The sequence below is a fragment of the Podarcis vaucheri genome (genome assembly GCF_965113315.1).
Source record: "Podarcis vaucheri genome assembly, chromosome: 12".
Lineage (NCBI taxonomy): Eukaryota > Metazoa > Chordata > Lepidosauria > Squamata > Lacertidae > Podarcis > Podarcis vaucheri.
This window is the reverse complement of record NC_138750.1, coordinates 57785439-57811002: the sequence shown is the minus strand read 5'-3', so window position 1 is coordinate 57811002 and position 25564 is coordinate 57785439. Positions and strand designations below refer to the sequence as shown.

Genomic DNA, 25564 nt, shown 5'->3' with positions numbered 1-25564 from the left:
GTAACCCGAGGTACCACTGTACTGGGAATAGTCTGGTTCCCACCTTCCTATAAGTAGAGTTTAAGCACAGCACTTTTTTCCCCTTACCGGTTTATTATTTCCTCAACGCAATGGCAGCCACAAATGAAGAGATTCCTCCTCCCTCCCCACCCCCACCATTTTTAAATGGAAAAGAAGAGACACCTTCAAGATGAACCATTGAAAGGCTAAGGAACCAAACTATTTACAGTTCCAAGTCTGGCGAAATAAATAACACGCAGTCAAAGTTCGTAAGGAACAAGGCAGGCTCCGTGTCTGCACTGGCCAAGAGGAGATGGTGACGATCGTTACACTGAGAAATGGTCGTTGGTGGAAAGAGGGAGGGCTTCTGCGCGCACACAGTCGGTGCTGCTTTCTGAAGAGCAGGCCCAGAAAGTTCCTGAATATTTACAAGAGGGCGGAATTAAGAACTCTGGCACCTCAAGAGGAAGCAGCCAAGGGCAGGATGATCGCTGAACAAGTTGGTCTTCTCCCTGATTTCCATCTGAACCATGCGCATAACAGGCTCCCGAACTGAGAGTCCATGAGTTATCAAGAGCGCACAAGTCTCATTCCCCCTTGCACGCTTTCTGTCCTTTTCAGAATCCACAGAGTTTGCAATATCAACAATGGAGGTGACATGAAAACAGAGCTCCTTCCACCAGCTTGTAGCATCTGGGTATGCGTCAACAGACCCTGGCAGTGGAGTCTCCCTGTCCAAGCTGCTCAGAAGACCCCCTGGGGATGTCACCACCCAGCCTGGAAAGGGCAAGCCTAGTTAGGAAGGGCATATTATTCACCCATCCCAGGTCAAAGAACCTGGTGAATCGTCTTTTCTCCAACCAGCAGATGCTCCCAACACCAAGAAATGGAACATCTCTCCTTTCTTTTTTTGATGGGAGGGATTGCTTGATGGTTGAAGGTGGGGAGAGAGCGCATGAGATGTAGCTGATTCAAAAGCAGTGTGCAAACCACTGCTTGTCACTTCAGGAGGGGCCACAGCTTATTGGGAGCGCATGTGCTCTGCATGCAGAAAATCAATCCCTGGTATCTCCAGTTGAAAGTGCCTCTAGGCAGCAGAGCCCAGAGAGCCTCTTGCTGAGACCCTGAAGAGTTTCTGTCCATCAGAGTTGTCAATTATGGCACTTCCTGGACCGATGGTTTCCTCCCCCAAACAGAATAGAAGACAACCTTTTCCAGGAGTGCCTTTGGGGACCCAGTTAAAGCTTCAGATATCTAACCAACAGAGCATTCAGGATGATCCCATGCTGTCTCTGGAGTTGAGATGGCCTTCTGGCTTCTGAAGTTTAACCGGAGAGAGAGGCTTAGTCGGCTGCGTCATGTCCAGGGAGCATCTCTCTGATCAAATGATTCCTTCTCTCCCACGAAAGATCTTGGTAGATGGGGTCACAACACCTGCTCCTTTCCCCCATTGGCTCATTCTGCATCTGCTGGTTGAGAGCTGCAAAGGCGGGCTCTCTCTTATCCACCATGCACTGCAATTCTGCTGCATTCACAAGCGCTCCAACAACACTCAGAACTTAAAGACTTGAGAAGAACCAAAGGGAGACTCCACCACCCAACCAGGCCTCTTCTCATCCTTCTGCTATTCCAGTGTTTTGTCCTGCTTTGGTTGACAGAAGAATGTTCTGTCTTTAAAAAAATAATGCACACACACAACTTCACACCTGGCCCCCTTAATCCAAAGTCCTGGCTGGCACCATCTTTCCTCTCCCATTGCTTTGTGTCCCACCCATTTGGTCCCTCGGTCATTCCCGTCCGGGTCTCATACCAGAGACAAGTCGGCTTGGAAGCTGGAGCAGCGCCTGCTCTTGGGGCTGCACTTGGTCAGCATGGAGATTTGGGTGCTGAAGTTAGTCCCGTTGCTGCCCATGGAGGGGTGGTGATATTTCATGTCGGAGCCCAGGAACCTCTCCATGTGCCACCTTCGCCACTTCCGCTTCAGCTCGGCTTGGACCTAAAGGAGGGAGCAAGGAAAGGGAGAGGGCAGATGAACTGGGGAAGGGAGAAAGAAGGAGGTCTTCTGGATTTGTGGATGTGCTTCGTGGTGAAGGGACAGGTTACCCAAACCTGAATGTGCAGCTACCCGAACGAGGCCCCAATAACTCCCAAATTCCTTCTTCAAGGATGCATTAGCTAAAATCCATTAACTTGAGCTGTATAAAACAGGACCCAGCTGTGCAAACAAAGCCGTCTCCTTTATCAGTCCATGAAGGCTTAATGATGGATGGCCTTGTCAGTTCCGAGTGGAGACGGGATGGCAGATCTGGGGCTTATCTTATAGGTTGTAAATATTCTGACCACTCTGATGCACAGACCTTGCAAGACAATAATAAACTCTTTCTCTGACCCAACCTCGGTGTCTGATTGACTCCTCCCTCCCTCCCGGGAGCAACGCAGACCCAGCCAATGGGAAAGGTCTGAAAGGCTACAGTGGAGCTCTTCTAGGCTGAGAGCCAGAGTGGTGTGGCGGGTCAAGGGCTGGACCAGGACTTGGAAGACCGGGGTTCGAGTCCCCAATCACCCATGAAGGTCACTGGGTGACCTTGGGGGCCAGTCGCTGCCTCTCAGCTTAACCTACCTCAAAGGGTTGTTGCTCTTTGAGCTCCTTGGAGAAAAAGGTGGGATATAAATGCAATTGATAAAACAAATACAGCCGTACCTTGGTTTTCGAACAGCTTAGTTCTTGAACATTTTGGCTCCCGAACGCCACAAACCCGGAAGTGACTGTTCCGGTTTGTGAACTATTCCCCCCCCCCCAATTTTTTATTTAATTTTCCAAATTTATAACAAATACAACACAACACAAAAAACAAAACATATAAAAAGAACAAACAAGCATATAAGATTTCTTCCAATCAAAAATCCAAATTAATTTCCATTATTAAATGACTTCCTCGAATCCTTCCTAACTGATTTTCATTAAATCTCATTTTAGCAATTTCCCAATATTCACTTTCTAATATAATTAACTAGTTCAAATTACTAACTTCCTTTCTTTACATCATAATCTCAATCCATAGTATTATACAATTCAACATACTTAAATCCTAAACCAATTTAGTACTTGCAAGTCCTTCCACTTATGTGGTTTACAAACTATTTTTGGAAGCCAAATGTCCAATGGGGCTTCTGAATGACTGCAGGAGCTTTCTGCAGACAATCAGAAGCTGCGCTTTGGTTTCTGAACGTTTTGGAAGTCGAAGGGACTTCTGGAACAGATTCCGTTCGACTTCCAACGTACGACTGTAATTGCATTCATCATGGGGCTGATGGAAATCCTTGCTGCATTTTGCAGCCCTGTGAATCCAGCTTACCACAAATTGCATTTCACCACCCAAAATATATGTCTTTCTCTAAATCTCCAGCCCTTCCTTCCTTCCTTCCTCTCTCCCCCCTCTCTCATTCCCTCTTTTTTTCTTTACTACTTTTTCATCCCCCCCCACACTCTTTTCTTCTTTCTTTTTCTACATTACTTCCTTTCCTCCTTTCCTCCTTTCTAAATATATCCTGCCCTTCATCTGAAGGCTCCAGGGCAAGTTACAGCAAAAGGTAAATAAAGCCATCAATAATAAAAGAGAGATTTAAAACCAGCAAAATAATAGTGTTTTTTGTTTTTTTAAAAGAATGCCTATTAGTTTTTTGCAGTCTTCTGCCAGGCTTAAAAATGTAGACTGCAGAAAACTGACAGGTATTTCTTTTTTAAAAAAATCTATTATTTTGCTGGTTTTAAATCTCTCCTTTATTTGCTGGTTCTAAATCTCTCTTTTATTATTGATTCTTTTATTTGCCTATTGCTGTAACTTGCCCTGGGGCCTTCAGACAAAGGGCAGGATAGAAGTAGAGGCCTCTTAAGCCATGGAGTAAAGGCAGGGGAACTTGCTCAATGATGGAGAGTATTCATTAAGAGACGGGGTTTAAAACACCCAACGGATTTTTTGAAGCAGAAGGGGAAATGGCATAGCAGTGCCCAAACTAACAGTTCAGTTGAGGGAGCAGCTGCCATGTGGATCATCCCCTCTTCTGAACAGTTTCCATTCAAGATGCTAATTTTAAGCACAATAAACCCTATTGGGGTATTCACTCAAACAGTTAAGAATTGAAGTTTGGGGGGGACAGGGGACAGGCAGCTGTGGAGTATGTCAGGAGCTCGTCCTACTCTCGAGTAGGACCCTGGCAGAGACACATGCCCGACTGGCATGTCTCTCCCTCCTGGTCGATCGTTCGGGAGCTTCAAAAGCTTTCTTCTGCCCGAACATCACAGCGACCAACAGACACCTGCACACTTAGGGATCCGCAGAGTCTTCGCAGCTTGCGCAACAGACCTCAGCAACTCAGCATTTTGGCTAATCTCCACACACAGAGCACTGCAACATGGCTCCCTCTCTCTCTAGCATCAGACAGCAAAGAGAAAAAGAACAAAGGACAATAGTCCCACTTCACGGAACATAGTAACACAAACATCCTGTCTTTGTCACTTCCCACTCTGTGGAGTCAAAACTTACACCGTCATGTGATAGACAGGAATTCCAGCACTCCCTGGTCCTGAATGGGGTAACTGTGCCCCTGAAGGACCAGGTGCGCAGCCTGGGAGTCATTTTGGACTCACAGCGGTACATGGGGGAGCAGGTCAATTCTGTGTCCAGGGCAGCTGTTTACCAGCTCCATCTGGTATGTGGCTGAGACCCTACCTGCCCGCAGACTGTCTCGCCAGAGTGGCACATGCTCTGGTTATCTCCCGCTTGGACTACTGCAATGTGCTCTACGTGGGGCTACCTTTGAAGGTGACTCAGAAACTGCAATTAATCCAGAATGCGGCAGCAAGACAGGTGACTGGGAGTGGCCGTTGAGACCATATAATACCAGTCCTGAAAGACCTACATTGGCTCCCAGTACGTTTCTGAGCACAATTCAAAGTGTTGGTGCTGACCTTTAAAGCCCTAAACAGCCTCGGCCCAGTATACCTAAAGGAGCGTCTCAACCCCATCGTTCAGCCCGGACACTGAGATCCAGCACCGAGGGACTTCTGCCGGTTCTCTCTCTGTGAGAAGTGAGGTTACAGGGAACCAGGCATAGGGCCTTCTCGGTGGTGGCACCCACCCTGTGGAATGCCCTTCCATCAGATGTCAAGGAAATAAACAACTACAGTGGTACCTCGGGTTAAGAACTTAATTCGTTCTGGAGGTCTGTTCTTAACCTGAAACTGTTCTTAACCTGAAGCACCACTTTAGCTAATGGAGCCTCCCGCTGCCGCCGTGCGATTTCTGTTCTCACCCTGAAGCAAAGTTCTTAACCCAAGATACTATTTCTGGGTTAGTGGAGTCTGTAACCTGAAGCGTCTGTAACCTGAGGTACCACTGTATCTGACGTTTAGAAGACATCTGAAGGCAGCCCTGTTTAGGGAAGTTTTTAATGTTTGATGTTTTATCATGTTAATATTCTGTTGGGAGACGCTGAGAGTGGCTGGGGAAACCCTGCCAGATGGGCGGGGTAATAATAATAATAATAATAATAATAATAATAATAATAATAATAATAATAATTGCACAGGGGGTAAGCTGGGGCAGCATCTGACAGCCCTGCCCCACTGAACATCTCCATATCCATGCATTAGGAGGAACGTCAGTAGAGGGGAACCTGATGTATGCAGGTAAGTCTCCTCTAACGTATAGAACCCTGCATGAATAGCTGGCCTGAGTTCCAGTTCACATGGGGAGCCTCTGTGCGCGTTTAGCAGAAATATCTCTCTACTGAAGGCCTCCACAATGTATGGAGGGCGGAGGCCAGCTGGTGCAGCTCCTCCTTCTCCATCATGCAATTCTTAATCTTGGGAGTGAACACCCAATAGGGCTCATGTGATTTTAAGAACGGCTGCCTGGGTTTGCTTATTTCCCTCTTCCCTCCTTCTCCCTTTTTCCTTCTGTGCTGTGCCTTTTAGATCATAAATCTACAGGCATGGGCTTGTTTCGTTTTAAATCTGTGTATAGCATCCAGTAAATTCTAGGCGCTTTTACGAAACCACGGCAACATTGCTCTCATTCGGCCTACATTCCTTGTTCTGTGAAACTAAAATTTCCTAAACGAACCACATATCAAAAGACAGCAGTAATTATTAAAAGTCCTCAGAGGTTTGGAGAGCCATTGCAACTTGTCTCAGTAGCTCATTGGGGGTTGGGATTCCCTTGTTGTGATGAATATCTGACCTCAGTTTGGCTTTGGCCCTCATGTATATTTCGTTCCAACATCTGAGAAATACTTATTTTTCCATTGTTAAACGATGCGTCATAATTTGTTAAACTCTGCATTATGCATTACGGTGCAAGAATAAGGAGCAAATTCAATTAAATTTGATCGATGAATTAGTTGGCGGAGCAGCAAAAAGGCAGGTCATTAATGAACTAAACGTTATTTAATCGCTTGGCAGCCCCAGTAATGCTTGTTCCCTTTGCAAATATCATGGCTGATCTTACCTCTCCATTGAGGAAGCAGTACAAGACAGCCACCACAAAGCCCTAGAAAAGGGGGAAGGGGGAAAAGAAAAGAAGAGACAACATAGATTTTTATTTCATTGCCTTTGTTTTAGGGACATATTTAAATGTGTAGCCTCACCCCCAGATCCCAAAGGCTAGGGAAGAGTTTGTATCAACCCCAATGGAACATTCCGTTCAAACTCTTCCCAGACAAGAGAGAAAGAGCAAAAAAGGTCAAAGTTTCATGTCAAGAAGAGAGCAGAATCTCTTGCTTAATATAAGTACAAACAGGAGTTTTCTAAGTGGATCACTACTGGATCACCCCAGCAATACCCACAAAGACATCCAATCTTGGGCATTGTGCATAGCTGTCAAGCGTCCCTTATTTGGTGGGACAGTCCCTTATCCCAGCGCCATGTCCCACTGCTGTCCCTTATTGATGATGTCCCTTAAATAAGCTACTGAAGGTAATGGGACCCTTTCTATGTCCAGCTGTCCTTTGTCAACAACAAATTGTTGCTGTGTTTTTGTGTTGATTATATGCTATATGGTAATTTATGGACCTAATAGGTATCTAAAGCCATTTGAACACAACAAAATATGTATTTTATCAAAGTAATTGTTGATCCCTTATTTTGGCTGCTGATCCCTTATTTTCGAGGCTGCTGATCCCTTACTTTCAAATCTGTAAGTTGACAGCTATGGCATTGTGGGAGATACAAAATGGCGGCCAGGATGACAACTGCTGATGCAGATGCAGTAAAAAATATATCTTAGAATAAAGAAGAAGCTATTTTGTTGCTAATTGTGAGATCTCTTTCACAAGAGACATGGTGAAAAATTCCCCTCCATGAAAATAATGCAAAAAATTCTCACTTCCGCATATCACCAATCCTGCTAACCATCTTCTTCCCCAATTCACAGTTGCAAGAGACTGGTCTAGGGGCACCACTGGAAATGGTTTCCCATAACGGGCATTTGGTTGACCACTATGGTAAGTGAGTCGCTAGACCAGACAGGCCTTGCTTAAGACTGTGCCCCAGAACCCCCTGCAATGCGTCATGGTTCTGTGGCAGACAGTAAGGTGATAAGGACATTGGAAAGCCACTGTCCCACACTGAGGCCACACTAAGCAGAAAGAGGAGGTGCAGGAAACAGCCAAAGGCACCCTTGGTGCTCACCGATGTCCAGGTGGGGACAGACGTGGAGTATGAATGAAATTGCCATCGTTCCTGTGAGATCCAGCCTTGCAGCAGGGGGAAGCGGCTTACCTGAAAGGATCCCAGCACAAGTTCGAAGACCAGCTTCATCTCCAGCAGCTTTGATTTGTCGGGGAAGAGGGCGAAGATGGTGTAGTGGATGCCAAAGAGCGGGATCAGCAGTAAGGTGGATTTTGCAAGTCTCCTGGCAGGAGGGAGAAGAACAGAGAGAGATGGGCGCACAGGATGGAGGAAGACCTGAAGATCTAGAACTGAACAGCATGCCCAGGCTTGCGGAGAGCTGTCCGCAAGCCTGCGGAGCCTGGCAGGAACTCCCACGGGCTCCGCAGGCTTGCGGATAGCTTCCTGAAGCCTGGAGAGCAAGAGGGGTTGGTGCACACTGACCCCTCTCACTCTCCAGGCTTCAGCGAAAGCCTGCATTCACTCCACAGGACACACACACTTTCCCCCTTCATTTTTGGAGGGGAAAAAGTGCGTCCTATAGAGCGAAAAATACAGTAATCAATATATCCTCTCCTACTATCCACAACATTCCCACAAAGATTCCCCTTCTGCAAGGGATGCGGCCAGAGAGTCAGAGTGGAAGAAGAAGAAGATGACGATTTTGGATTTGATATCCTGCTGTATCACTACCCTAAGGAGTCTCAAAGCAGCTAACAATCTCCTTTCCATTCCTCCCTCACACTCTGTGAGGTGAGTGAGGCTGAGAGACTTCAGAAAAGTGTGACTAGCCCAGGGTCACCCTGCAGCTGCATGTGGAGGAGCGAGGAAGCGAACCCGGTTCACCAGATTACAAGTCTTAACCACTACATCACACTGGCTCTATAAGAGAGAGATCTGCCTTTAGGTCTGGCCCCAGAACACCTCACCAACTAGAAGCAATCCCAGACTGAGCCTTAAGAAGAACTGCAACTCCACCAGGGGGGTTGGCACCATCCTCTGTGAGAAACCACATCCAGGATCATAGAGATGGTAGGGACCCTGTAAATTATCTAGTCCAACCCCTCTGCAATGGTGGAATCTCAGCTAAAGCATCCATGAGAGGTGGCCATCCAACCTCTGCTTCTAAACCTCCAAGGAAGGAGAGTCTGCCACCTTCCGATGGAGTTCGTTCCACTGTCAAACAGAACTTGCTGTCAGAAAGTTCTTCCTAATGTTTAGTCAGCTAAAGGGACAGAGCTTGCCTCAACGGCCACTGACTTGGATGAAGCTTCTGGGCTGGAGTCTTCTAAGTCAGAGGAAGACAATGTGATCTGCTCAGGCCAGAGAGATCTAGGAGAACATGCTCCAATTTCCACTGGGGTCCCTTGAGCAGTGGGGACATCCAGGGCTGGCTCTGAAAGCAATAACTCCTCTCAGTCCATGGTCTCAGTCCCCCAAAGATGGAGAGCTAGATCATGAGGTCATGCCAGACAGAAAACATTTGATGGGGAGTGGTCCCAACTGTAAGCTCTTCGGGGAAGGGAGCTGGTATATATATAGTTTTCATGCTCTTATTACACCCAGAGGTACAATATTGTATCTAAGAGTGCTATAAAAACAACAGACTAACTGCAAGTTAATGCTGGATGTGGAAGGGTGTTGGAAAAATGGCAGCTACACATTTAGCTCCTCATCCATGAATGTGCTTTGCGTTGTGACTTCACAATATTTTGCGTTTAGCTCAGTTGGTAGAGCCTAGGACGCCTTAATCTCAGGCCATGGGTTTGAGCACCACACTGGGCAAAAGATTCCTGCATAGCAGGGGGGTTGGACTAGATGTCCCTTGTGGTCACTTCCAGCTCTACAGTTCTATGATTCTATTCTTCCGCCATCTCTTGCTACTTGCGGTCAACGGACTCCAGCCCTCCTTCATAAAACACCTCTCTTCTTCTGTCATTCTGGCAGAACTGGGGCTGAGAATGCGCCTCTGTTCTGTTTCTGGCTGAATTATTTGTAGTTCTGAGGATTAACTGAGGACAACTTCCTTCCACCAGCACTACTTAATTTGTAAAGGTGCTTGGCTGATGAATATCTCATGCTGGTCTACTTAGACTTGCAGAGTTCCCGATGAGCTCTGCTAAAAGAGAGGCATTCGAATCCATTATGACGCTGCCCTGATTGGGGACATCTTTCCATATGCTGATTTAATCAGAGCTCCTTGGAGCAGGGACATCTTGAATTGGAAATGAGAGGAAGCCGCAAATGTTCAGCAGGGCGTATAAGAGAAGACAGAGGGGCCAGAATAGTGTAGCCCTGAAGCTGTCAGAAAAGGTTCACGGGGATTGGGGCTCAGATGCAACCGTGATGCTCAAACCATGGCTAAGGGGCTGGATACAGCCCTCTAGGTCCCTCTGTGTGGCTCCTAAGGTAAAGGGACCCCTGACCATTAGGTCCAGTCCTGGCCGACTCTGGGGTTGCAGCGCTCATCTCGCTTTATTAGCCGAGGGAGCCGGCGTACAGCTTCCGGGTCATGTGGCCAGCATGACTAAGCCGCTTCTGGCGAACCAGAGCAGCTCACGGAAACGCCGTTTACCTTCCCACCGGAGCGGTACCTATTTATCTACTTGCTTTGTGACGTGCTTTCAAACTGCTAGGTTGGCAGGAGCAGGGACTGAGCAACGGGAGCTCACCCCGTTGCAGGGATTCGAACTGCCGACCTTCTGATCGGCAAGTCCTAGGCTCTGTGGTTTAACCCACAGTGCCACCCTGTGTGGCTCCTGGGAGTCTGCAATTCAAAGAGTTGGTGCTGACCTTTAAAGCCCTAAACGGCCTTGGTCCAGTATACCTGAAGGAGCGTCTCCACCTCCATCGTTCTGCCCGGACACTGAGGTCCAGTGCTGAGGGCCTTCTGGCAGTTCCCTCGCTGCAAGAAGCCAAGTTACAGGGAACCAGGCAGAGTGCCTTCTCGGTAGTGGCACCCGCCCTGTGGAACGCCCTCTCACCAGATGTCAAAGAGAAAAATAACTACCAAACTTTTAGAAGACATCTGAAGGCAGCCCTGTTTAGGGAAGCTTTTAACGTTTAATAGGTTATTGTATTTTAGTGTTTTGTTGGAAGCTGCCCAGAGTGGCTGGGGAAACCCAGCCAGATGGGTGGGGTATAAATAATAAATGATTATTATTATTATTATTATATATATTATTATTAAGCCCTCATTGGACCTTCACCCGTAACAAGAGCGGAATGCAACACGAGGTATGACTTTATTTGGGACACTGTTACTGATGCAATAATGTAGCGAGCCTCTTAACTCGTCTCTGTGATAACTGACAAAATGAATCCTCTCCTTTTTTTGCAATAGGAGCTGCCTTCAGAGAGCATACCTGCTTGCCAATATTCTTGATAGCAAGACTCTGGATCAGAACAACACAAATGGCAGCCTGGCAAGGAAAAACTCAACGAGCGCGGCAGTTCCCTGAAGTCCTCGTTTCAGGAACTGCCAATGGATTCCAGGAGCTGCTTACTCTAATTTCTGCAGGTGCGATGGCTTCAGATCAGCCTGGCGTTTCCAAGAAAGTTTCTGAACAGAAACGCCTTGGCTTCCGCTTCCTGGAAACTTGTTATCAAGTGAAGGTGCAAATGTAAGAAGATCCTTGGTGGATCAGGCCCAAGACCCATCTGGACCAGCACCCTGTTCTCACAGGGGCCACCAAATTCCTGGGTGAAACCCGCAAGCAGGACTGGGGTACGGCAACATTCTCCCCTCCTGTGGTTTCCAGCAACAGAAGCATTGCTGCGTCCAAAATGGAGGCAGATCATAGCTGTCATGGCTAGTAGCCACTCAGGGCCGCATTTAGGTTTGATGCGGCCCTAAGCTACTGAAGGTAATGGGGCCCTTTATATGTCCAGCTGTCCTTTGTCAACAACAAATTGTCGCTGTTTTTTGTCTTGAAAAGGGACGCGGGTGGCGCTGTGGGTTAAACCACAGAGCCTAGGACTTGGTATCAGAAGGTCAGCGGTTCGAATCCCCGTGACGGGGTGAGCTCCCGTTGCTCGGTCCCTGCTCCTGCCAACCTAGCAGTTCGAAAGGAAAAGTGAAAGGAAAAGTGAAAGTAGATAAATAGGTACCGCTCTGGCGGGAAGGTAAACGGCATTTCCGTGCGCTGCTCTGGTTCGCCAGAAGCGGCTTAGTCATGCTGGCCACATGACCCGGAAGCTGTACGCCGGATCCCTCGGCCAATAAAGCGAGATGAGCACCGCAACCCCAGAGTCGGCCATGACTGGACCTAATGGTCAGGGGTCCTTTTACCTTTTATATGCTATATGGTAATTTATGGACCTAATAGGTATCTAAAGCCATTTGCACATGCAGAATGTAGGTATCCTATATATAGAAATGAGCAAACCAGTGATATTTTAGGGAGCAGGCTAGCAGGCAGGGCCCATGACTTCCATCATAGGAGCCTACACAACACAAAACACTCTTGCTGTATGTAGGTTTTATTTTATTTGTTCTTTATCTTATATTTTGGAAATGTACATCCAGTTGTTTTTCCTTTAAATATTTTTTGGGCCCCTAAGGGAGTGGGGCCCTAAGCTATAGCTTGTTTAGCTTATAAGTAAATCCGGCACTGTAGCCACTGGTATGTTGGTACGTGAGCATCTAATCTTGAGTTTCCCTTTCTTTCTGCAGTAGAGTTCCTTTTACAGAAAAGCTTTACTGCATCTTTTACTTCTTTACAACATCAGCAGCATTCCAGCTATCTCTTAGTGAAATTCCCACTATAGGAATACACACAATTTGGTTCTGCTTCTTAGAGTCTTTATTACCCATCTATAAGATGCCCCCGTGTATAAGACGCCCCCTATTTGGGGGGACTCCGGTTTAAGGAAATGGGGGAAGATGGCCCCCGTGTATAAGATGCCCCCAAATTTTGTACATTATTTCTTAGGGGGGAAACCTAGTCTTATACACAGAAAAATACAGTATTTACAAAACTTTACACTGGTCCTAAATAAATAAACAAATAACGCAACATAATTTTTTCCTCTTTTAGCCATCCAGGCCAGAGAGACCTAATGCTGACTCATTCACATGCTCATTTATACTGACCCAGACTTAGTCGACCACATGCCCTAATAAGGACACCTGTTGCTGGGGAAATTTTCCGTCGCCTAGTAACTTGTTCAAGACTGTTTCCAAGTTTCTTCTTGAATATTCCAACATGGCGGCCCTCTCCTCCATGGATTGGTCTCATTCTCTTTTGAAGCCAACTAAGTTGATAGGAAAATGCATTTCTGAGTGCCATTGCTCCATAGCTCAGACTCCATTTTAAACTGGACCTTTGTAACTGGATTGCCATTTTAAGCCTGCCTGAACAAAGTTGCTGCATCTGTTACTCTTCAACAAGTATTCTGAGTGAATAAATATTATTGTTACTTTTTGCAAGGTTGTCTGTGTGATTATTGTTTTCCGGGGGGGGGGATATCGGGAGAATCTGGTGAGCCTTAATGCAACCTGGATTACTTAAGCGAAAAGACTAAAACTAGCCTACCAAAGCTTCCCTTTTTACGCTGCAAAGGGATGCACTGCTGAACTCACAAGGAAGGATAATATCTACTAAATGTACCCTCTCCTAGCATCTATAAATGTCCCTACAGTTGTGAGGATAAAACAGGGAGGGAGGAGAACCATGAATGCCACACTGAGGCTCCTAGGAGGAGATGGAGGGTATAAATATTAACAATCAATCTATCTATCTAACCTCATGAAATGCAAAAAAATATATATCATTTTTTGAGCTGCAAAGTAAATTCAGACTTACGAATACTGGCTTGTATCATTTCGTCCGACATCTGGAGAGTGAAGTTTCTGAACCAGGATCCGGATGATGCAAATAAAGAGGACGAAATTTATCTGTGGGGGAGAGAAATCGATAAACAAAATTAGAAAAAGGGGACAGGTAAGTTCCTTTTCTGTCAAACGGAGTCAACAAACATGACTAAACCGCCACGGGGTGATAAGGGGTTAGCTCTTGTCCTCTTCGTTACCTTGCCATGTGGCACGCTAAGATTTTGCCACACATTCGGTCCAGATGTGTGAGGTAATGTGTGGTAAAACAGTCGTGTGTACGAGCTCGTCGAACGGCCCTGCTTCAGAAGGATTATTTTGCCCACCACAACTTCATTTTTTGGGTCTACGCCGCATAATCGAGAGACAACAAAGACCAGACACCGCTCAGAGAGGGACAAGGTAAAGCAAGACAGGACGGCAGCCATCTTGGGCCTGACATCAGCCTGCTTGGGACTTTTGTGTTATGACATCCCAAGTATGATGATGTCAAGCCCACAGAGCACAGCTATGCACACGTCGATGCCATGACAGGTCAAGAGCCTTTTCGGTTAGTCGGAGGAGACGGAGAGGTACCGTTTACCACAGCACACCTAAGGTTAGTGCCCCGGACCCAGAAATCTGCTAGACCACGTGTTGCTTAATGGACCCTCAACAGGGTCTAGCAGCACGTCTCTTAAAATCTGAGCCTAGAACATGTACCTATGTGGCCTAGAACCCCTCCCTCCCCTGGCTGAGACAACTGCCTGGAGCAGAACGTCAGCATGAACTGGACTTGTGAAGGATGTGAATCAGAATTGATACATCCAGGTTCTGTTCCTGGTAAGCAAAACTCCTCTCTAGAATCCAGTAACGAAACACCGGAGGCGATTTCTGTCTCCCCAGAAGCAACAGTGATGCATGAGAAGGCCAGCGAAGGAATGAGGGGGGGGGGATATATATCCATGGATACATTACCAATATGGAAACCAAAATGGGAGCCTTGATGATCCACCAAAAGGGAGATTCGATTAAGTCCCAACAACTGTAAAGGAATACAGATAGATCAAGAACTTCTTCTTGGGTACGGAGGAAGCAGTTGAGGAAGTAAATGATACCCTTCAGTTCCAGACAATGTAGAAGGAGGATGTCTGTATCTTAAAGAGGCACACACAGTTCATGGGACCACAGCTCAGGGGTGGAAGCACATGCTGGTATCTCTGCAAAAGCATCTTAGGCCTTCAGCTGAGACCACAGGAAGCTGCTGTCAACTGGAACGGACTATCGCGGGTTAGATGGACCCAGTGGTTGGACTCTGCATGATATGCTCATGTGCAGCAGTGACGAGGCCTGTGGGGCCCCACAGGAACTGAAAAGGGGCCCCAGACCACATCTAACACTTCCCAATTGCTGCACAATGCAGGGAAAGAGAGGAATACCGGAAGCTGCCATGGCCCGTCTTGCTCTGTAATGTCTATATCGGGGTCAATGTTGGGGGACCTCAGACCCAGGAGCCAAATGTGGCTCTCCAGGTCTCTTCAGGTGGCCCTCAGGCCTCTCTAGGCCACATCTCATCCTTAGGCAATACCTGAGACCATGCCCTCTCACCTGAATGTGACAATGCCTCTCATTTGCGTGGATGTACTGCTTGTCGGAGCCTCTGCTACGACTGAGCTGGAAAGGCTCATCCTCTGGTCAAGTCCTTCGTGGTGTGTATACTCAGTAAACTCAGGCTTTCACAGGGCTGGAATCCAGCTACAGTCGTACCTTGGAAGTTGGACGGAATCTGTTCTGGAAGTCCATTCGACTTCCAAAATGATTGAAAACCAAAGCACAGCTTCTGATTGGCTGCAGGAAGCTCCTGCAGCTAACCGGAAGCCACGGAAGCCGCGCTGGACATTCAGCTTCTGAAAATTGTTTGGAAACTGGAACACTCATTTCCGGTTTTTGATTGTTCAGGAGCCAAAACGTACGAGTTCCAAGGCATTTGGCAACCAAGGTACGACTGTACTGTACAATGCTAAAGGTTGCATCTGTTCCTCCACCTGTTTTCTCCCCGGCTCTGTCCACCAGTGGCAAGTGACCCCCAGAATAATAATGGTAACAGGGATTTTATTATTTGTACCCTGCCCATCTGATTGGGTTGCCCCAGCCACCCTGGGCAGCTTCCAGCAAATATAAAAGCACAATAAAACAACAAAAATTAAAAACTTCCCTATACACAGCTGCCTTCAGATGACTTCTAAAAGTCAGATAGTTGTTTATCTGTTTGACATCTGATGGGAGGGCATTCCACAGGGCGGGCGCCACCACCGAGAAGGCCCTCTGCCTGGTTCACTTCTCGCAGTGAGGGAACTGTCAGAAGGCCCTCAGATTTGGACCTCAGTGTTTGGGCAGAATGATGGGGGTGGAGACGCTCCTTCAGGTAAACTGGACCGAGGCCGTTTAGGGCTTCAAAGGTCAGCACCAATACTTTGAATTGTGCTTGGAAACATACTGGGAGCCAATGTAGGTCTTTCAGGACTGGTGTTATATGGCTTGGCGGCCGCTCCCAGTCACCAGTCTAGCTGCTACATTCTGGATTAGTCGTGGTTTCTGAGTCACCTTCAAAGGTAGCCCCACATAGAGCTCAGTGCTCCCTGTGAGGGAATATGGTCTGAGAATGATTCCCCACTCCTGTTCTATCTCTCCAGGAGTTCAGACAGGTTCCTTTCTAGCTAGGGATTGAACTTGGTGCCTTCTACATGCATTGAGTCATGGCCCTTTCTGAATAGTGTTGGATAAACACCCCAAACAGGAGACTAGTCCTCGTGAAACATCCCCAGTATTTTGGTGCAAATATTTCCTGCCACACACTTTTTTGCAAAGCAGTTCTCCCAAATACAATGCATTCTCCTATGTTATTTTCAGGAAGAACACTAGTATATGCATTTTTGTACTTATTAGTTGGCTAGGGAACGTCATTTGAAAATTCGGAGGAGTGTGGATTTCAAAGGATGGCTGTGTCTCCGTTTGTGTATTATTTCAGAAAGTGAAAATTAGGCAGTTTTCCCTTTAAATGCAAACTGAACTGGATGTATCTATCTTCCTTTGTGACATACTCAGTGCTGTTGTCTAAATACCACTGCCTGAGGTTGCTGTCTCACTCTGCATAATGCCAATTCTGGGCCTGAGAGGGTGCAAGGAAGGAGCGAGATTCGGAAATCAACAGATACTGAAGTTGCCAGCTCTTCTTGGAAAACAGGAACTGAGCATCTCTTCAATACAAACAAAAAGCTGGCAAATGAATGGAGAGAGTCAGTACTTCTGCAGCCCCTGCCTAGGCGTTAAAGCCCAATTTTGCCACCTACAGAGCCCTACTCATCAAGCCAACATTTTCTCCTGGCACCAGGAAGCCTTGTGGATGAATTTTGCCTGCTTACCCAACATCCTCAAAGTGGATCCGAGTGATAGTCCAGGCAGAGATAAACAAGCTGGGTGCACCTGCCAAGTGAGGATCAGATTTTGATTAGATTTCAAAGTTCTGCTTTCAATCTGAAAGTTGCATTTGTATTACATTATTCTTTCTTTCTTTCTTTCTTTCTTTCTTTCTTTCTTTCTTTCTTTCTTTCCCTCCTTCCTTCCTTCCTTCCTCCCTCCCTCCCTTCCTTCTTTCTTTCCCTCCCGCCCTTCACCCTAAAGCCCCAGGGTACTTTACTACATTTAAAACAACATTAAAAACAATTAAAAACCACTTGGAATATTACAATTTCAATTTGTTTCATTTTTTAGAACTGTTGTTTGATTTCAGCCCTGGATATTCTTGTTCTGGTGTGTTCCTAAATGGTGCTGTATTGCATACATACAAGAAAAAGAAGGAATAAAATAAAAAAGGGATGATGGGAGTTGTAGTCTGGCCACATTGGGGGGTCAGGACAGACGGACTACAGGTCCCTCACTCTCTGCTACGGACTATTTCTGTTCTTGCAAAAACACAGCAACATTTTTCTATATCAGAAAAAAGGCACGCCGACCAAAGAGGTTGCCTACCCCAGCCAATCAGGATGTACCACCAGAAATATTTTTTCTCTGAGAAGAAGGAGATGACCAGAAGTGTGTGGAGGTACAAGCCTTCAACTAGGAGCCAGAAGAAGTTGGCCATGATGCAATACTGGAAGAAGACCATCGCAGCCTTGCAGCCAACCTGAAATGGAAAGATGAGAACGAGAAATTTAACGGGTCGACCGCTTCTGCTTTGTAAGCAAACCTAGGTTAGGGATGTTGAAGCACATAATGAGTCTCTTTCAACATAACCTGACATGCATGGGCTTTTTTTTGTAGCCCCCCGACATCATGTACCATCCACATACCCCTTTGTACTTCTGTTCTCCCTTCACAGAATCAAAGAATTGTAGAGTTGGAAGGGACCCTGAGGGTCATCTAGTCCAACCCCCTGCAGTGCAGGATTTTCTCTCCCCCCCCAGATGATCATTATTGAATTTTTAGTTACATACTGTAAACACACATACATTATATTTCACATTTGTTCTTGCTCTCCCGAGCTGACTTCCCTCCTTCCTTCTTCTGGCTTCTTTGTGTCCTCTTTGACTTTTCGCATTGCCTTTGTCCATTTTCAATAAGATTGTTCTTCTTCATTTTTTCCATTAAATGTCCGTAAACAAATAAATCTTTCTATGTATACAAATTATTGTTGTCTGTCTATATTCATTTACAAATATTGTTCAATAGTAGTCCATTTTTAATTCATTTTGATATTATTATCCAGTAAACTTCTTGTATTTTCCCGTTATGAGATATTATTTTAATTCTACTGGTTTCCCTATTTCACATCATCTTCTCTCTATAAATTTCCCCCATTCTTTTTTATATGTTTCATCCCCCTGATGTCGAATTTTTGCTGTTAATTTGGCTAGTTCTGCGTACTCCATAACCTTCTACTGCCATTCTTCTATTGTAGGCAATTTTTGCTGTTTCCATACCTGAGCCAGCAATAACCTCGCCGCTATTGTTGTGTATAAGAATAGTTTCTTTTTTTAAAATAAAATTTTTATTGGTTTTACATAAGTTTTTTATAACAAACAAACATATAAAAAGACAAACAAACAAGCATAGTTTCATAATATCTTTTCATAAACTTCTTTTCTCAGACTCCCCCATACCTCCCCTTTCTGCATCCCCATGTCCATAGTTTTATAGCAACTTATAAATATTTTTTCTCGGCCTAATTCATCTTAATCCTTTCTTTAATCTAATCATATATCACTGCAGCCCTTTTTTCCTGAAAACCTCGACATTCTAGCATTCATCAAGTTTGTAATAGTCCTTGAGATAAATTTTAAATTTCTTCCATTCTTCTTCCGCCGTCTCCTTTCCCTGATCACGGATTCTGCTAGTCATCTCAGCCAATGTCATATAGTCAATCACTTTCATCTGCCACTCTTCCAAGGTGGGTAGATCTTGTGTCTTCCAATACTTTGCGATGAGTATTCTTGCTGTTGTTGTTGCATACATAAAAAAAGTTCTATCCTTCTTTGGTACTAGTTGGCCGACAATGCCCAAGAGAAAGGCCTCTGGTTTCTTAAGAAAAGTATATTTAAATACCTTTTTCATTTCATTATATATCATTTCCCAGAAAGCCTTAATCTTCGGGCATGTCCACCAAAGATGATAAAAAGTACCTTCAGTTTCTTTACATTTCCAACATTTGTTATCAGGCAAGTGGTAAATTTTTGCTAGCTTGACTGGGGTCATGTACCACCTATAGATCATTTTCATAACATTTTCCTTTAAGGCATTACATGCCGTAAATTTAATACCGGTGTTCCACAACCTTTCCCAGTCAGCAAACATAATATTATGACCAATGTCCTGTGCCCACTTAATCATAGCTGATTTAACTGTTTCGTCTTGTGTATTCAATTTCAACAGCAAATTATACATTCTTGACAAGTTCTTAGTATTGGGTTCTAACAATTCTGTCTCTAGTTTTGATTTTTCCACCTGGAAGCCAATTTTTCTGTCTTGTTTATAAACCTCCATTATTTGATAATAATGGAGCCAATCTCGTACTATAGGTTTCAATTTTTCATGACTCTGTAGTTTCAATTTGTCTCCGTCCTGTTCCAAAATTTCCCAATACTTTGGCCATCCGGCCTCCATATTGAATTTCTTCAATGCCTTAGCCTCCAAGGGTGACACCCATCTAGGGGTTTTGTTCTCCAACAAATCTTTATATCTTATCCAAACATTAAACAACGCTTTTCTGACAATATGATTTTTAAAGGCACTATGCACTTTGATTTTGTCATACCATAGATATGCATGCCAACCAAATGTATTATTAAAACCTTCTAAATCCAAAATGTCTGTATTCTCGAGGAGCATCCACTCTTTCAGCCAGCAAAAAGCTGCTGCTTCATAATACAGTTTTAAGTCCGGCAGGGCAAATCCCCCTCTTTCTTTTGCATCTGTAAGTATTTTGAATTTTATTCTGGGCTTTTTGCCCTGCCAGACAAATTTCATAATATCTTTCTGCCACCTCTTCTGCGATTTTACGTGTTGCAGAGTTTTCTTGCGCAAGCCTGTTTATAGATTCTGTATTCAAGCCCAATCTTGCTGTTAGTTCTGTCAGTTTCTGTGAGTTTTCTGTCAATTTCTTTGAATTTTCTGCAGTTTGCTTCGTTAGGTTCTCCAGGGACTGGTTTATCTTGAGCAAAGCTTGTGACACTGCATCCATGGAGGCGGCTGTCCCTTTTTCTTGTCCTGTTGTTCCTGTAGGAGTTGTACCTGTAATTGAGCCTCTCTTCTTTTGTTGTTGTTGTTGTTGTCTTGTCTTGGCTCTCGTACTTATCTCCTCTACTGGACCACTCATATCCCAAGGTCGTTTCCCACGGGAACCGTCTCTTAGAGGAAATTTCCACCGTCCCAGGCTGTGGCAACTTTTACTTTACCCTCTAGAGGGAGCAAATCAAAATGTCCACGTACGGAGACAAAGAATATTTAAAAACAAGTATATCAGGAGGCTTCTAGATGTATATTGCAACACTTTTTTCAATAGATACAGTCTCAGCCTTCTCTAATATATTGTAACAGCAAAGTCCAAAAACTTTGTATCAAACAACTTCCACTATGTAGCTTTCACAGAAGTTTAAAGTCAGTTCAGTGTCCTATTGTCTTATAAGCAGTCCGTTTCAGGTTGGAGACTGCAGAAGGTTTTCCTTTTTCTTTTAAATTGGTCATGCAGCTCATAAAGTCCCTTTTTTCACCCCCTCTGCCCTGCAAGCTAGAGGGGATATCCAAAGTCCAAATGTCAGATTTAAACAGTCAAAAAACAATGTAACTTGCGGATGCAGTTTTTAAATTTCGTTGCTTTGGTTATCATGCAGTTGGGGGAAGGCAGACTTCCTTAATTTTTGCCTTCCCCGTTTTCAGCCAAATTACAGGTATCTTTGTAGCAAATAGAGGTTCAGTCTTACTCACGGGTTTTTTCAATCCAAAATTTACAGGAAGGAATCGGCGCTCTCCGTTAATGGCGACGCGGCTTCACCCTGCGGGCTGGGTAGCGATTCTCAGCACCGCGCTCCCCCGTTGTCGTTCCGGAGCCTTTAAAAAGGCTCTTTCTGCGGTAAGGAGGGGTGCTTCTGGTGCCCACCAAATCTCCTTGTTCATGGGCTTCCGCACCCGTGATTTTAGGGGTCCCCCGCTTGCCGTAGCAGGTCAGACCCGAACTCGCAGAGCCGTCCTCCTCCGGAGCTCGGAAAGAGGACCGCCATTAGCGCTGGCGCCGACCGGAAGTCCTGTATAAGAATAGTTTCTGGTCATTCTTGTCAATGTCTTCTCCCACCATTCCCAACAGGAATGACTCTGGTTTTTCCCTTCCTTTTCTTTTTTTGGCCATTTCCTTTTTTATAATATTTTTTATTCATTTTAACATATACATTATAAAATGTACCACAAAACTTATCACTTATACAATCTTTTTAGACTTCCATCAGCACCTCTGATGATCCACCGTTTTAACCACTTCTTATGCATTTCTTAACTTTATATTGCCTTTACATCTCTTAACAAATCATCCTCCCCCTTGTCCATTTTTACAATACCTCTAATAATACTCCTCCCAAAACTTCTTGCAACCCTACAAACATCGTCTGTTCTTCACAATTACTTTTCAAATAGTCTGTAAATTTACTCCAGTCTTCTGTGAATTTCTGGTCTCGCCAGTTTCAAATCCTTCCTGTTAGTTTATCTAATTCTGCATAGTCCATTAACTTCATCCTCCATTCTTCAATCGTCGGTAACTCTTCTTGCTTCCATTTTTGGGCCAATAATATTCTTGCTGCTGTTATTGCATAGACTATGGTTTTTTCAAAAACGTATGCAATGCAGGATTCTCAACTATAGCATCCATGACAGATGCCCATCCAACCTTTGCTTCAAAACCTCCAAGGAAGGGAGTCCGTTCCACTGTCAAACAGGTCTTACCATCACAAAGTTTTTTCTGATGTTTAGTTGGCATCTCCTTTCTTGTAAAAGAGTCAGACTCTTGGCCCATGTAGCCAAGAGTATTGTCTACCCTGAATGGCAACAGCTCTGCAGGATTTTAGGAAGCAGCCTTCCCCTGCTCTACCTGGAGACACCAGGGCCTTTGCTTTATTGTTGAGCTGTGATCCTTCCCCAAGGACGGACGTAATAGGCTGCGGAGAGAGCTGGATCTCCACTGGCCTGCAAAAACGCTATCAAAGGCTATATAAAAAAAGTTATGTAGCTCTCAATGGCATTTCCCAGATCGCTGCTCTGCAGCGCCCTCTGGTGTGACATTTCCATAACGCATTTTTTAACGCTATAAGCGACCAGTGTAGATTTGCCTACTGGATTTTCCCCGCTGCAGTGATGAACAAGCAGAGCAGGTCTAAATGGCAATGCAGCAGCCACCTTTGCACAAATTACCTGGGGGAAACCAGGGGGCAGTTTTTCTCGAGGGGGGTGGGAAACAATCTTGCTTCCATTCTGTTTTCTTTTCCACTTGCTGATGGGAACCGGGCATGACAATACCATCTTCTGCCCAGCACTAGAGAGGTCAAGAGCATGAGATGTTGCTGAGCTCATGGGTGCTGGGGGCTGATGCCTTCCAGCAAAGGATGCCTTTTCCTTGCTTGACCCTTCACCCCACCTGCTATTCTTGACTTTCCTTTCCTCCCATTTCTGTCTCTCTTCCTTGCTGTTAGCATTTAGATTGCAAGCTTCTAAAAGCAGAGAGCTCCTTTTTTCTTGCCTGCTTTGCTCTCTAAAGAGTCATCGACGGTGCTGTATTCAGTGACGGCATCAGCAGCAAATAACTTGGGGGTTATAAAAGTGCAGCCCCTTTGGGTGGCCCAGTGAAACTGAAAAGGCCAAAAAGGTCTAGTTACATCTCCTCCTGCAGACAAGAATGGCCGTTTCTTAACCTTTGCAGTTTCTAACCCTCTGCAGGAGATTATAGCATAGCAAGCAAACTCAGAGAACACTGTCCGGGGCACAGAAGGAGGAGATATACTGCAAAACGGCCGGGTTCACCAGAAATCAAACCGAGAAGCTCTCAGTCTGTGTTTGCCTCGAAGCTCTAATTTGCCAAGTCAACCAGGTTTTCAGATGGCACCAAAGGCAAGATGTTGTGAGGACATTTGAGGACAGTCATTGGCCACAAGGCAAAGGCTTCTGAGTTGCTAAGGTGGTGCTCGTGACATTAGCATCTCATCAGAACAAAGCAAAGCCGACGAAACTTCTTGTTTCCCAAGTCCTCCTGCCATCACTGTTGCCACACAATCTTCCATTATTGGTTATAGAGTCGGCCAAAGTTTTAACTACAGAATTGCATCCAGAGGTATACATTCGCTGAAAATGGATGTTCCACTAAGGTATCACGTCTGTGCCAACCTTTGAACACCTGCTGAAAGCTTTTCTATTCTGCCAAGCTTATGCAGGCAATCAAATATACATCATTCTGCAATGGTTAATTGTTTATGGTTTTTATAGTCTGGTATTAATGCTTTTATTGCTGTGAACTGTTTCGATATATTCTTCATGACACAGCAGCACACAGATTATTATTTTTATAAATAGATAAATAAAAACTAACAATTATTCACATATGTATCATGCACAACATTTTTTCTTTGTTGTTTACTCATTTAGTTGTGTCCAACTCTTTGTGACCCCCTGGACCAGAGCATGCCAGGCACTTCTGTCTCCCACTGCCTCCCACAGTTTCGTCAAACTCATGCTGGTAGCTTCAAGAACACTGTCCAACCATCTTGTCCTCTTCTCCTTGTGCCCTCCATCTTTCCCAACATCAGAGTCTTTTCCAGGGAGTCTTCTCTTCTCATGAGGTGGCCAAAGTCTTGGAGCCTCAGCTCCAAGTCTCAGCTACCAGTGAGCAGTCAGGGCTGATTTCCGTCAGAATGGATAGGTTGGATCTTCTTGCAGTCCATGGGACTCTCAAGAGTCTCCTCCAGCACCATAATTCAAAAGCATCCATTCTTCGGTGATCAACCTTCTTTATGGTCCAGCTCTCACTTCCATACATTACTACTGGGAAAACCATAGCTTTAACTATACAGACCTTTGTCGGCAAGGTGATGTCTCTGCTTTCTTTTTCTATTCCACTGTTAAAACGATTTGAGCTTTCAATATTAGAAGCGAAATCAGGCAATTTGGAATCCTATGTTTTCGAACTCGGGGCATCTTTTCCATCACAAACGTGTTCCTTATTTGTGACATCTTCAAGCCACTTCCAGCTGCCCAAGATTCACAGTGGCAGCTTACAAGCATTAACTTAAGTCAATCAATAAATACAGGTACATGGCTGACTTTTGTCTCTCTAGAGAAAAGCCAGAAAAGTCTCAGCTACCAGGAAGCAAAATGAAACTGTGCATTGGACGAGTTTGTACAGGAGAGCAGGGTTATTTATTTTATATAGAAAAAACCAGGAACAAATAACCAGCGACCAAGCAAACAGGACCCAGAATGAATTTTAGGCGAGTGGGTTGCCTGTGTGTGTGTTTTGTTTATATGGCAGACTCTTAATCCTATTCAGGTGACTGGAAGGTTAGCTTTTTGTTTATGGGATTCATTTTGGGTGAAATTGCAAGATTTATGTAGGCAACAGTTTCTCCACCCCCCCAACTGCCTACCCCCAAAGGGTTTCCAGTCCTATTCACCCACTCTTAGCCATTCACTTGTATCTGACCTCAATAATTTCTTCTGACGGTAAGGAAATGTCAAGACATTTAAAAATCCATCTCTCCGAACAGGCAGGCTACATGAACCACAGACGTGTACCCGCCGCCCCTAATATGTCAGTCTTTCAACAGCTTTTGCCCAAAATCTGTGGAGGATGCTGAACGGATGTCACACATGAAAAACAGCCATCTCCCCCAAATATTCTTTTTTTCTTCAAAGAGTTTTATCTATTTTTGGGTTATTTATTCCCCCCCCTCCCCATTTGTTCTCTAAATATTTTGTTTCCAACGCAAACATTTCAGGCAGATCCACACTGCAGGTCAAAGGCCTGGAAACGATGCCTTATGAGGAACGGCTAAGGGAGCTGGGCATGTTTAGCCTGGAGAAGAGGAGGTTAAGGGGTGATATGATAGCCATGTTCAAATATATAAAAGGATGTCACATAGAGGAGGGAGAAAGGTTGTTTTCTGCTGCTCCAGAGAAGCGGACACGGAGCAATGGATCCAAACTACAAGAAAGAAGATTCCACCTAAACATTAGGAAGAACTTCCTGACAGTAAGAGCTGTTCGACAGTGGAATTTGCTGCCAAGGAGTGTGGTGGAGTCTCCTACTTTGGAGGTCTTTAAGCAGAGGCTTGACAACCATATGTCAGGAGTGCTCTGATGGTGTTTCCTGCTTGGCAGGGGGTTGGACTCGATGGCCCTTGTGGTCTCTTCCAACTTTATGATTCTATGATTCTATGCACATTTAAAGCACATCCAAAGCACATTTAAGGCACGTGACTTTCCCCGAAAAGAAATCCTGTAGTTTGTTAAGATTCTAGGAGCTGTAGTTTGTTATGGGTGCTAAGAGATTTTTAAAA

General features: G+C 45.1%; 1 protein-coding gene across 1 annotated transcript in view; it reads right to left on the bottom strand.

Annotated features, from left to right (window-relative positions):
• Window positions 1-198: 198 nt before the first annotated feature.
• The window catches only part of LOC309514970 (vasoactive intestinal polypeptide receptor-like), a 113446-nt gene continuing 88080 nt past the window's right edge, over window positions 199-25564 (bottom strand). Inside the window, exons 7-13 of the mRNA XM_082192517.1 lie at window positions 17511-17664; window positions 16904-16964; window positions 14460-14526; window positions 13477-13568; window positions 7781-7913; window positions 6510-6551; window positions 199-1996 (exon numbers count right to left, since the gene is read on the bottom strand). Coding sequence (XP_082048643.1) covers window positions 1805-1996; window positions 6510-6551; window positions 7781-7913; window positions 13477-13568; window positions 14460-14526; window positions 16904-16964; window positions 17511-17664 — 741 coding nt within the window. The 3' untranslated portion in view covers window positions 199-1804. The remainder of the gene's footprint in view (window positions 1997-6509; window positions 6552-7780; window positions 7914-13476; window positions 13569-14459; window positions 14527-16903; window positions 16965-17510; window positions 17665-25564) is intronic.